This window comes from Chelonoidis abingdonii, chromosome 24 (genome assembly GCF_003597395.2).
Source record: "Chelonoidis abingdonii isolate Lonesome George chromosome 24, CheloAbing_2.0, whole genome shotgun sequence".
Classification (NCBI taxonomy): domain Eukaryota; kingdom Metazoa; phylum Chordata; order Testudines; family Testudinidae; genus Chelonoidis; species Chelonoidis abingdonii.
In genome coordinates this window covers 15537951-15550083 of record NC_133792.1, presented here as the reverse complement: position 1 = coordinate 15550083, position 12133 = coordinate 15537951, and the positions used below count along the sequence as shown (strand labels likewise).

The 12133-nt window shown below is 56.7% G+C and overlaps 1 protein-coding gene across 1 annotated transcript in view; it reads right to left on the bottom strand.

Annotated features, from left to right (window-relative positions):
- Positions 1–889: 889 nt before the first annotated feature.
- The window catches only part of LAMC3 (laminin subunit gamma 3), a 49470-nt gene continuing 38226 nt past the window's right edge, over positions 890–12133 (bottom strand). Inside the window, exons 21-28 of the mRNA XM_032797805.2 lie at positions 11897–12031; positions 11275–11419; positions 10426–10578; positions 9634–9736; positions 8472–8671; positions 6548–6694; positions 6117–6216; positions 890–2990 (exon numbers count right to left, since the gene is read on the bottom strand). Coding sequence (XP_032653696.1) covers positions 2740–2990; positions 6117–6216; positions 6548–6694; positions 8472–8671; positions 9634–9736; positions 10426–10578; positions 11275–11419; positions 11897–12031 — 1234 coding nt within the window. The 3' untranslated portion in view covers positions 890–2739. The remainder of the gene's footprint in view (positions 2991–6116; positions 6217–6547; positions 6695–8471; positions 8672–9633; positions 9737–10425; positions 10579–11274; positions 11420–11896; positions 12032–12133) is intronic.

Below are 12133 nucleotides of genomic sequence, written 5' to 3'. Positions count from 1 at the left end.
GCCTACGCTGCACACTAACAGTATGGGCCTTCTGTTCTCACAATAGATAGGGGTATGTATCTAGACCACATGTGTGTTATCACTTCCTGCAAACCGCACCAGCCTTCTGCAGCTTGCATTTGCTCCCTTCCTAGGAAGTATCTGCAGGAGGAACTGGGATTTGCATGATTCCTTTTTCTAAAGCTAATGGGAGAGATGCTGGGGTGCTCTGCAGCTGACAGCGGTGTCTTTATGAACCCAGAGGGTATGTTCCTTTCCATGCCTCCACTGGGGACTGGCTATACCGCCCTAGCCTGGGTAGTGCACTGCCCGGCACACAGAACCAGGAAGGGTGCAAAGTAACACGAGGATGACTAGTGTATCAATGGGAAACTACAAGAACCCAGATGGTGCAAGCAGTAGCATTCTCTGAGTCAGTAATTAGCCAGCCCCCCCATGGTGCTGTGCTGCAGAAGTGCCATCCTTCAGAGATGACATGAAACTGAGCTCCCAAACCCTTATGGTCATTAAAGATCCCAGGACACTTTTTTCAAGAACAGGATGTGTTAACCCTACTGTCCTGGCCAGAATCTCCAGTCACATTCCTCCCCCTAAATTCCCCCTGCGGTTTCAATTGGATACTGGGGTTTTTACTTCCTCTCCTAAACTGTTGTGCCATTTCACTGTGAGCTGTTAAACAGCTGCCACTTTCCACCCCAGAAGCAGCTGCACTTCACTGTTAGGTGAGGTCATTCTTGTAAAGCTTTCCTTTACAGAACTCTGGGAGCCTGCTGGAGGACAGATGCTAGAGGTATGTCATGTATTTCCCCCCCACACACACAACTACCAGCTGTTTTATAGCCCATGAACTGCAGTACAAGCAGAATGTAACATATGTATTATATGAAGATTTTTTTTTAATGGATACAGCTACAAGCACATAGCATCAGCTAAGAAAACAGGTCTCTGGAGAGGCTGGGAAGGCGGGTGAATCACGTCTTCTTCAGCACTGGGCAGGTGGCAACGGCTTGACATTTCTCTAACAGCAGCGAGTGTGTGTGCGGATTGAAGATGCCCAGTTGTTTTCCTAGGGAGGCAAATATGTGGCTATGTGTCCCTGCCTCCCAGCCAAGCTGAAATCATGCTGTGCTAGCTTTGCATCAACTGTTGTGCTTTCCCAGAGCTGTCCTTGGGCAGGGAAAGGGGGGAGAGTCTGACAACATCCAGCTGGGGTTTTCTTCTCCAGTGCCAGCTTTCACGCAGAGGCAAGAATGAGCTGGTGTCTTCTGGGAAAGGAACAGGCCCTGTGGCACTTCCAGAGAGCTGGGCCATTGGGGCGAGGGGGGATCCACAGTCCGCTCCAGCAGCCTTGCAAAAAGGGTTGACAGGTGGCTCCAGCTAACTCAGTTTCTAATGATGTGAATGGCACCAAAGCACATTAGAATCAGCTTAAAAAGCAAACCAGAAGCAGGCTCCTAGGCTCTAGCATGATCTTACTTACACCAATGGAAAATCAGGAGTCACGCCCCTGGAGTTATGCTACTGCAAAACCAGTGTGAATGAAAGCAGAAGGGGTTAGATCTCTCTTCTCTCATGTACTGCTTGGCTCCAAGCTGGACCAACCCATTAGAGGAAGGGGCAAAGAGTGGCCATTGCGCGCTTCAGAGAAGCATTCTATCTGTAGCCATGCCCTGCAAGTGATCCCAGCTATTGGGAATTGCAGTCAAGCTTTAGCCAGGAGCCACTGGACTTGCGAGCATCACTCCAGATCCATCTACCACAGCTGCAAAGCCTGAGGCAACTGCCCAGCTCCTCCTCACTTCGCCTTTCCCGGTAGGAAGGGCAAGGGGATGCCAACGAGCTGCTGGGAATTATGGGCTGCAGCCAAGCTGAGCTTGAGAGCAGGGGTGACAGGGATGCAGCCACAAGAGCGAACATAGGCCGTGGCTAGTGACGCACACACACCCCGCCAATGTATTGAGTGGGATGGTGCCATATACACAGAGACAATGGCGTTGGGCCAGTCACAACCCCTGAGTGCACTGGGACACGCTGTGCCCCAGGGGATGGCAATAGCAGAGCTGCTCCGGACCAGTCCCACCTTGGCAGAGCTGTGAAAGCACAAGAGGCAGGGCATGGCCCATCCCTCGCACCTCAACCAGGTAAAGGCTCCTGCTGCACTTGCACCAATGCCCATTGCAACCAACGCTGTTGTGACGGCAGGATCCATGGAGCAGGCAGTTGTGTGCGTCCCCCATAGGAGGCAGCACTGAGCCCTCTCTCAGTCCTACACCCCAAGGTGAGCTCTTTCTTCGATGCTCTCCCATTCTATACAGGTGGCGCTGTGGTCCGTGAGCACCTCCCAGCAGAGCATGGAGTGACGTGACTAGCATCTGGCACAGGTGTATATGTTTTGAAGGCCAGTGGAAGAAGCGGAAGGTGGGTTGGCCTAGGGATGGTCCTTAGCTCCTGCGGAAGTTTGTTCCACCGTCTGGGGTTGGCTCCCAAGACGGCTCTGGTTCCCGCATGGACAAGCTCTACCCTTTGGACTGGAAGTTCCGTTGGGCCTGCGGCGCGGAGCTGAGGGCTGCGGTCCTCGTCCCAGAGCTTCAGACAGAGACCTTGCCCCGCTGTTCTGTGGGAAGGCAGCGTAAGGAGCAGAGGGCAGGTTTGAGGTGCTCATCAGTGAGCTGGGAGATGTCCATTGCTCTGCAGTTCCTTGTGGAGGTGGGGGCAATGGGGGTTGTCCATGGGGCCCTCTCACTGCCAACTCCAGCAGCCCTCCGGCAGGCTCTGTAGAATCTCCTCCAGGTTCTGCTTGTCGGCCCTGATCTCCTGAAGGTCGCTCTCGAATGCCTGGATCTTCTGCCGCTGCTGCTCTGCCTCCCACTGCAGATGGCTCAGTTTCCTCTCCAGGGCTCCGGGCCTGGCCAGGCGCAGCCACAGGCGGTCCAGCTGGAGACGGCTAGCACTCAGCACAGTGTCTGCATGCGTGTCCTCCTCCAAGTTGCCTGGGCGAGATGAAGAGGGGACAACAGTGAGGGAGGAGGCAGAGAGCCCCAGCAGCCCTGTATGGAGCCAGGCCGAAGGGGCTTTAGACAGATGCTGGGCTCACGCCTCGGGGTGGGAATGAATTAAAAGGATATAAAGGGAGTTGGAAGCTCCCAACCACTGCAAAGAACGAAGGGAGCCGGTTAACGTAAACATGGCTCCCTACAGCACTGGGAACAACCTTATGGTATCTGGGCACCTTGCTCTGACCTTGGGCAAGTGACTTCACATTCCATTCCCACACCTGTGGCATGTGATTGCTCCCCCCGTTCCCCTGCACCCCAGCAAAGCACTTGGAGATCTATGGCTTGGACGTGGAATGCCCTCAGTGCTGGGGAAACCTCAGGGCTGGCTCAGGGTTTAAAAAAAAAAGTCACAATCGCAATCAGCGGCACTTCAGCTGCAGCTCCACCATGCCACTTTCTTCTTTGGTGGCAATTCAGTGACTGGTGGGACCGAGGGACCCGCCGCCGAATTGCCCTCGAAGAGCCCAACGTGTTGCCCCTTCCCCTTGGCTGCCCCAAGCATCTGCTTGCTGAGCTGGTGCCTGGAGCCGGCCCTGGGAAACCTGACCCTGAAATTGATTCATCACAGCAGCAAAGCCAACCAGGCTAGTTTCATTGCTCAGACTAAGCTAAATGCAGAAAAAGACACTAACAGCATCCAGAGGAAGAAATCTGTTTACTGTTGGGCCCCAGCTGAGATCACAGCCTCATTGTCTTAGGCACTGTATGTGCACACACCGGGAGAGGACGTCCTCGTCCCAGTGAGCTTAGAGCCTACAGAGGCAAGACAGGCAAAGGGTGTGGGGGGGAACCAGAGCCCCCAAGAGGGGAAGTGGCTTGGCCGAGTTTGACTGTTGAAATCCCTTTTGGTTCAGTAATCTCTGGCATTGTCAGTGACAGAGTTTTGTCTCCCCTCTTCCCCTCCGCCCCAGATCTCTGTAATGTACATTAAAAACATCAAATAAAAAGATACAAAATATCCCGTTTCCTTGTGTGCCCCAATCTCCTGGCTCGGTAGGAAGCCTGACCCATTGCTGGCTGCTGTCCCCGATACTCCACCCAGGCCATAGCTGACCCCACAATTACAGTCTGTTCCCACCACTGAGAATCCAATTGGGGGGTGGTGTGGGGGGAACTCATGCAAATCCAACAGTAAGGTCCAGAGGCCAGGACAAAAGGCAGCTCTGGATGTGGATTGTGCACCAGCAAATCAGGGTCGGCTTTAGCAAGTGCGGGGCCCGATTTGAACAGTTTCAACGGGGCCTCAGCACGGATGACTGAAAAAAAAAAACCACATAAAAAACACATGGGGCTTGTACTCACAGGGCGGCGCTCCAAGTCTGGTCCTTCACATGCTCCAGGTCTTCCACGGCACTGAAGGACCTGCTGCTGAAGAGCTACCGAAGACCTGGAGTGAGTGAAGGACCCGCCGCCGAAGTGCTGCTGAAGACCCGGAGTGCTGCCGGGTGAGAAAAAATTAAAAAGGAACCTCTATCCAGGGAAGAGATTCTCGGCCACTTGTCACCCCTGGCAACCCTGCCACTGGGCGCGGGGCCCTCTTAGGGACGGGGGCTGATTCGAGGGAATTGGTGGAATTGGCCTAAAGCCAGCCCTGACCCTAACCCTAGCTCCAAGTGCCCTACCCATGCGAACCCTAAGTCTAGGGCGGGAAGTCCTACCCATAGGAACCCTAACCCAAGCTCCAAGTGCCCTACCCTTAGGAACCCTAACACTAGGGAGGGGTGCCCATTCATAGGTATCCTAAGCCTACCTCCAAATGCCCTACCCATAGGAACCCTAAGCCCAGGGCAGGAAGCCCTACCCATAGGAACCCTAACTCTAGCTCCAAGTGCCCTTCCCGTAGGAACCCTAACCCTAGCTCCAAATACCCTACCCATAGGAACCCTAACCCTAGCTCCAAATACCCTACCCATAGGAACCCTAACCCTAGGGCGGGGCACCCTATGCATAGGAACCCTAACCAGGGTCGGCTTTCGCAATTGCAGGGCCCGATTCAAACAGTTTCAACGGGGCTGCAGCATGGATGACTGAAAAAAAGAACACATAAAAAACACATGGGGCTTGTACTCACAAGGCGGCGCTCCTAGTCTTCGAAGGCTGGTCCTTTACTTGCTCCGGGGTCTTCCACAGCACTGAAGAACCTGCCGCTGAAGTTCTGCCGAAGACCTGGAGCAAGTGAAGGACCTGCCGCCAAAGTGCTGCTGAAGACCTGGAGCGCCACCGGGTGAGTAAAAATTAAAAAGGCACCTCTATCCAGGGAAGAGATTCTCGGCTATTCCACCCCACCCCCCCGGCAGCCCTGCCACTGGGCGTTGGGCCCTCTTAGGCGTGGGGCCCGATTCGAGGGAATTGGTGGAATTGGCATAAAGCCGGCCCTGCAGCCAGTCCCATTCTTTTAGAGACTCAGGAGGCCAATGACCACATTGGGAGAGACATGCTCTCCTTGGCTGCGCCAGCAGAAACTCTCAAGAAAGTGAAGGCTTAAAAAAGAAAAGTCTAGCACTGCCCTTTGCTGACGGAAACCGGAATTGCACACGGTGGACATGCTGACAGCGGGTGGAGAGTCTCCTTTCGCTCAAGGGGTTGGGGCTGTGGTTTCGGAGCTGGAAGCTGTGGGTTTGATCCCTGCTGTGGCTATCAAGGTCCTAGTGACTGCGATGTATAGCAGAGACTCAGCTGTCATATCCTAGGTGGCTACAGATCTGTTGTAATAAAGATCGGGCCAAGATCCCAACTTGAACTGCAACATCTTAGTAAATAGAGGTGCCCAAACTGGATTTGGCTCACAGAGGAGCTATCACCAAGGGATTCCAGTAGGCCAAGCTTTGCAGCAGTATTTCCCTCTGAGGTCCCACTAGGGCATTTATCCCTCAGGAGATTTCTTCAAGATCAGGATGGTGGAAGCTTTCACGACGCTCACAGGTCCCAGGCAGCACATGCTGCTGGAGTGGAACTGTCCCACATGACTGTACAACAGAGATGACATACCACTGGGTGGATCAGAGGGCTTCAGTGCCCAGGAAGGGGATGTGCCACCAGCGCACCGGGGGGGGTTCTTACCTAGGCTGCTGAGCAGGTTATTCAAGATCTCAATGTCCATCTCCAGGGAGCTCTGGGCTTCTCTGAGGCTCTTCTTAGCTTCACTCATCCCTGTCCTCACCTTCCAACACAGACATGGAGGTGCATTAGCCACCCCCAAGATAACAAACCATATGGCGGATTCTTGCTGCCAGTGCCAACAGATCAGCCCCATGTGGGCGATCCCATGGATGGCATCCCAGCCTGCATGTGGGGGATTCTCCAGAGTATGCCACATGTACCTTGCATCCCATGGTGCCCTGGAGTTTCATGGACAGAGCCTCAGTCCCAACAAATTGCTGAGATTTCCAGCTTTGCGCCTGCCCTCAGAATCAATGCTATGGAAGCAGGGGGGCAGGTCACTGGAGAGGAAAGGGGGGCTCTTACCCACAGTCTCATGGGACGCAGCTCACCTGGCGAGATGCCTCTAGCTCTTCCCCAAGTTCCTTGGACACGTGCTCCTGCCTTGAGATTTCTGCCAGGGTTACGTTGACTCGCTTGGCGAGCTCACCGGCACGCTTGCGTTCCCGCTTCCCTTCCCTCAGCACAACCTGGGACCTCTGCACGGCGTGGCAGCACATGGTTACAAAGGGAAAGGATTGGTAAGAGTTGGCTTTTGCATAGCTTCTCTCCCATCCCATCCCCTCCTTGTGCTGAGACAAGATGTCCTCTTAGAGAGGCTATCGACAGAGCTAGGTTGGTAGCCCAGACCCCACCATCGAACAATAAGAGCCCCGGGGTCACTCACCTGGTGGCATAAGTGAAGGCTCCGTAAGAGGGATGCTGAGCTCAGTGAGCACATGCATGAGCCCTGCCCTCCTGACACAGGACCTCAAGTTAGCCAGAGCAAGAGACATGCTGCAAAGCCAGCCCAGCATGACTAACAATCCCTGCTCAAGAGAGGGCCTTGGATCTAAAGGGCAAGGGATGCTGCATGCCAGGAGACAGGGCTGTGTGGAGATCGGGGGGCTGCAGGTTAGAATCAAGGCTGAGTGGCAGAAGGGGTTCTGAACTGCTCTTAGGAAAGACAGAGGGTGCTGCCGGTCAGGATGGGGATGCATTGGCAGAGCTGGGGGGGATCCTGTACCAGGATAACAGGGGGGGCTGCAGGTCAGGATGGGGGTACATTGGCAGAGCTGGGGGGTATCCTGTACCAGGACAGCAGGGGACTGCTGTCAGGATGGGGGTGCATTGGCAAAGCTGGGGGCATGGATCCTGTACCAGGGCAGCAGGGGGGGATGCTGGTCAGGATGGGGGCACATTGGCATAGCTGGGGGGTCCTGTACCAGGGCAGCAGGGGGTGTTGCAGGTCAGGATGGGGACACATTGGCAGAGCCGGGCAGATCCTGTACCAGGGCAGCAGGGGGGGATGCTGGTCAGGATGGGGGTGCATTGGCAGAGCGGGGGGGATCCTGTACCAGGGCAGCAGGGGGTGTTGCAGGTCAGGATGGGGGTGCATTGGCAGAGCCAGGCAGATCCTGTACCAGGGCAGCAGGGGGTGTTGCAGGTCAGGATGGGGGTGCATTGGCAGAGCGGGGGGGATCCTGTATCAGGGCAGCAGGGGGGTGTTGCAGGTCAGGATGGGGGCGCAATGGCAGAGCTGGGGAGATCCTGTACTTGGGCAGCAGGGGGTGTTGCAGGTCAGGATGGGGGTGCATTGGCAGAGCGGGGGGGATCCTGTACCAGGGTAGCAGGGGTGTTGCAGGTCAGGATGGGGGTGCATTGGCAGAGCTGGGGGGATCCTGTATCAGGGCAGCAGGGGGGTGTTGCAGGTCAGGATGGGGGCGCAATGGCAGAGCCAGGGAGATCCTGTACCTGGGCAGCAGGGGGTGCTGCAGGTCAGGATGGGGGCACATTGGTAGAGCTGGGAGGATCCTGTACCAGGATAGCAGGGGGGGCTGCAGGTCCAGCAGAGCTGGGGGGATCCTGTACCAGGACAGCAGGGGGCTACTGTCAGGATGGGAGTGCATTGGCAAAGCTGGGGGCATGGATCCTGTACCAGGGCAGCAGGGGGGGGATGCTGGTCAGGATAGGGGTGCATTGGCATAGCTGGGGGGTCCTGTACCTGGGCAGCAGAGGGCGCTGGAGGTCAGGATGGGGGCGCTTTGGCAGAGCTGGGGGCATGGATCCTGTACCAGGGCAGCAGGGGGCGCTGCCAGTCAGGATGGGGGCACATTGGCAGAGCTATGCTGGGGAAGCCCATGCAGCATCTCTCTGCATTAAGCCTGACTCCAGCACCCCCTTCACTTGCCATGTGCCAGACTCCCGGCAAGCTTAGGTTTGTACTGCCCCCCTCTCTATGCATCACCCCCTCGGTTGAGCACCAGCCTTGCAGACCTTGGAGCTCTCTCTGGCGACTTGCTCTGCTTCTCTGACCGTCTTCTTGGCTGTGGTGGAGACAGACACAGTGTTTCCCAGCATCCTCTCTGCCTGTCTAATCTTCTTCTGGGCATCCACGATCATTCTGTCCCGGACGATGACCAGCTTCCTGCTCACGGCGGCCTGCCCCTTCTGACGCACAAACACCCTCTTCCCCCCTGCAGACAAAGGCAGCATTCAAGAGAATGGGCCCCTCCACCCCAGCTTGCACAGGTATAGCCTCATGGGACATCAACGGAGTTAATCCTGATCTATGCTGGGGCCAACAAGAGGAGAATCAGGCTCAACAGAACCAGAGGGAGAACCCCAGCAACCTCCACGCATTAGAATCTCCCTGGAAACAGGCGGAGACAGAACCAACCTTCCCTTCCCAGCATCAAAGCAGGAGGGAAATAAATCCATCCTCAAACCGTAGTGGGGAGCCAGCCAAGCTGGAGGACTGGTCATGGCCTTGCACCCCCTCGCCTCTAGGTCACTGGGTCAAAGGCCGCCATACATCACACATTGGTCTATCCCATGAGACCCCGAGAAAGGAGCTAGAGGAACCTCCGTTCAGTGGATGGGAGCCCATTGCATCACCGTTGGCAGCCTCAGCACTGAGAGCAGGAGCTGAATGGGCTGGGCACGGCCCCAGGCGGCGTGGGGAAGTTGGCTCTGGTGCTGCTCAGGCGGTACCTGTTCTAGCAGCCTCCGAGAGGTTTTAACCCCCACGGTTTGGCATACGCCACCCCATCCAGGCATGTCTGCTGCAGTACAGTGTGGGGAGGGACGCCCCCCCCAGCGTGTCAGTGTTTGACTGATCGGAAACCCGAGTGGAGCCACATGCATCACCTCCCTCCCCCCTCGGTCAGGTCCCATTCTCGGTGCTGGGAGTCCCCGTCGCTGCAGAGAGCAGATCAGAGAACTCCCTGCTGGCAGTGCAGAAAAGGTCCCACTTTCCCTGCTCCATCTGCATTAGCCTCGGACTCCTGCAGGTGCTCTTAACTCCATGGGGCTGGGCAGGGTAGAGGCCCCGTGTGTCCCACTGCAAGGCAGGGTTGGCATATCCCACCCTCTGGCTCTGCTGGGATAAGCGGGGGCAGCTGAGTTCTGGTGAGATGCTTTGGGCAGTGACTGTTACCTTCCAAGCTGGACAGCAGGGACTTTGCTTCAGAGACCACAGCCTTTCCATGCGAAACTGAAGTGACTGCCAGAGTCTGGGCAGCATCAACCCCCTTCCGCAGCTGCAGGGGAAGGAGAGGCAGGAGTGAGATTTAGGGGCATGAGGGTGTCTCACCGGGGGAGCCTTCCTGCTGATCCAACCATGCTATTCAGAGACTGCTTGGGTGGGTTTTCTATAGGAAGAAGAGCGGGGTCGGGGGGAGGGAGGAAGACATGTTCTGGGCTGACTCCAGGGGACCTAGGCACTGCCCTCTGCATCTGAGAGCCCTACAGGGCCCAGGGAACAGAATTGTGACCGGCTTGAAATGTTCCGGCTCCAATTCTGCCCTGGCCTGCCTGGGTGAACCCCCAGTGAAGGGTTTTTTGGCCGGGGAAGTGTCTCTGTCCTCCCTGCCCCTGTTCCTCAGCCCCGAGTGGGCTCAGCAGGGCAAGCATGGGTGCCAGGGTGGTTGGGCTCATCCAGTTCTCTGTGGACAAAAGGACTGCAGCAGGAGGCAGGGCCTAGAGAGAGGATAGGCTGGGTGGGAGAGGAAGGGACGAAGAAACGTCCAGGCTCCTGCTGGGATGCAGAGGCCTCTGTCCCCAGAAAGGAGGGAGAATCTCACTCTCCCCACTCCTGTTTGCGCTGGTGGGTGCAAATGGAGGCAGATCAATTATCACCCCGCAGCCTAAATCAGTGACAGGCTCTGAGTTTGCCAGGAAAGTAGCTCCCTGGTTTCAGCCCACAGCCACCTTTCCCTGAGACACTCGCCTGCTGAAACTGCTGAGCCCTCTGCAGCTCTGGGCGCGGCTCGGCTATCAGAGAATCCCACACATCCAGGACCAGGCGCTCTTTCACCTCCACCCCCTGCTCCAGCTCCATCAGCTCCCGAGTCAGGGCTCCGATCTGCACCACTAGGGAGCGCTGTGGGATCAGGCACCAAAACAGCTTGGTCAGAAAGCAGATGCTGTGGGGAGGGGGCATCTCCCATTGCTCCAAGCCCTCGGCACCAGAGAGGGAGGGAATGAGCTCTGAGGAAGGCTCTCTAGTGGTCAGAGCACAGGACAGCGAGTCAGGAGACCCGGACTCTGTTCCTGGCTTAAAGTGGGGATAATCAGCCGCCCCAAAAGGCCCCTAGAGGCAGGGGAGCTCTGAGCTGCTGCTGCACTTACCAGCCTTCTCAGGCTGGTAACTGCTCCCTTCCCTCCCCAGCCAGTCAGCACCTAGGGATGGAGCAAAGCCATGCCAGCCACACTATGATCACCCCCACAGCCACATCAGAGGTGGCCCAGACTGTCCCCTGGCTGGCTCAGCACAAAGGTAGCGAGCTAAGCTGGCTGGTCGAGTGGGAAGGAGCTGGATGGGCAAGTGTCTTCATCTCTCCTGTGCCTCAACTCCCTCCCCGCCTCACAGGGGTGTGAGGATACAATCCAGGCACAAGTGAGAGGTGCCCAGATACCACAGTGATCTAGACAAATGACTCGGCCATGGAGTCTGAACCTCCCTTCCCACCCTAGAGGTGCCCTGCTGGGTTGGGACTGGGGCACACTGCTGGGTGGGACCCGTCTGAGTCTCCAGCCCTGCAGTCGATAGCATTAGCAAGTACTAAGGGCTGCCCACCAGCTGTGGAGCATCGAGCTTCGAGAGGTTCTTTGCCATGTCTGCATTAGCTTGGCGGATGGATGCAAAGGTTCTCTTGGCCTCAGTTGCCACCTCCAGCATGGCAGCAGCCAGCTCCTCCTGCGCACGCTGGATTTCCTGGTACCTAAACAGAAGGGGCACAAGACAAACCTGTGATCTTGCAGCAGGAAAGAGGCCCGGGCTGCTCGCTGCAGGCAAAAGGACACAGTGAGCTGGCAGTTGGCCAGGCATGCAGGTCTCAGGGGATTGCTGATGTAGGGGGTCCCCTCTAGCCTGCTGGGTTTGAGGCTGGTCCAGACTGATCGTGACCTGGGAACCAGCACTACTCAGTGGCACTTTGGTGACTTATGTGCAATGAGTTTGATGGGTCTCAGCCCAGGTGTCCACAGCACAAAACCACCACAACCAACCCTCCTTGTTGGCAGGCTTGGTAAAGAGGCCACGGACTGAATGGGCCATGCAGACAGTTCCCCTCTTGCCCCTAGCGGGGGTCCCTGGCAGCTGGGGTTGAGGCACATTGGGTGGGGAAACCTGGGCAGGTCTAGAAGGCTCCTGTGCCACACTGGCACTCAGCTCCCATAGCACACTGCTGATCCCATACCGGTCTTCCAGCTCTCCCCTGCGCTCCAGGCTAGCGCTGTCCTCCAGGATGCTCTGCAGGAGAGCGTAGCTGGTGTTGGAAGCGAGCAGGGCTCTTCTGGCCACAGACTCCAGCTCTGCTGTTGCATCCCCGTGACTGCAGAGACACCCCCCCACAAGAGATGCTATCAGATTTGAGCCTTGAAGTTACGCCCCAGAAACAGTGCATAGATGGGCTCTAAGTGCGTGCTGTCAGGCT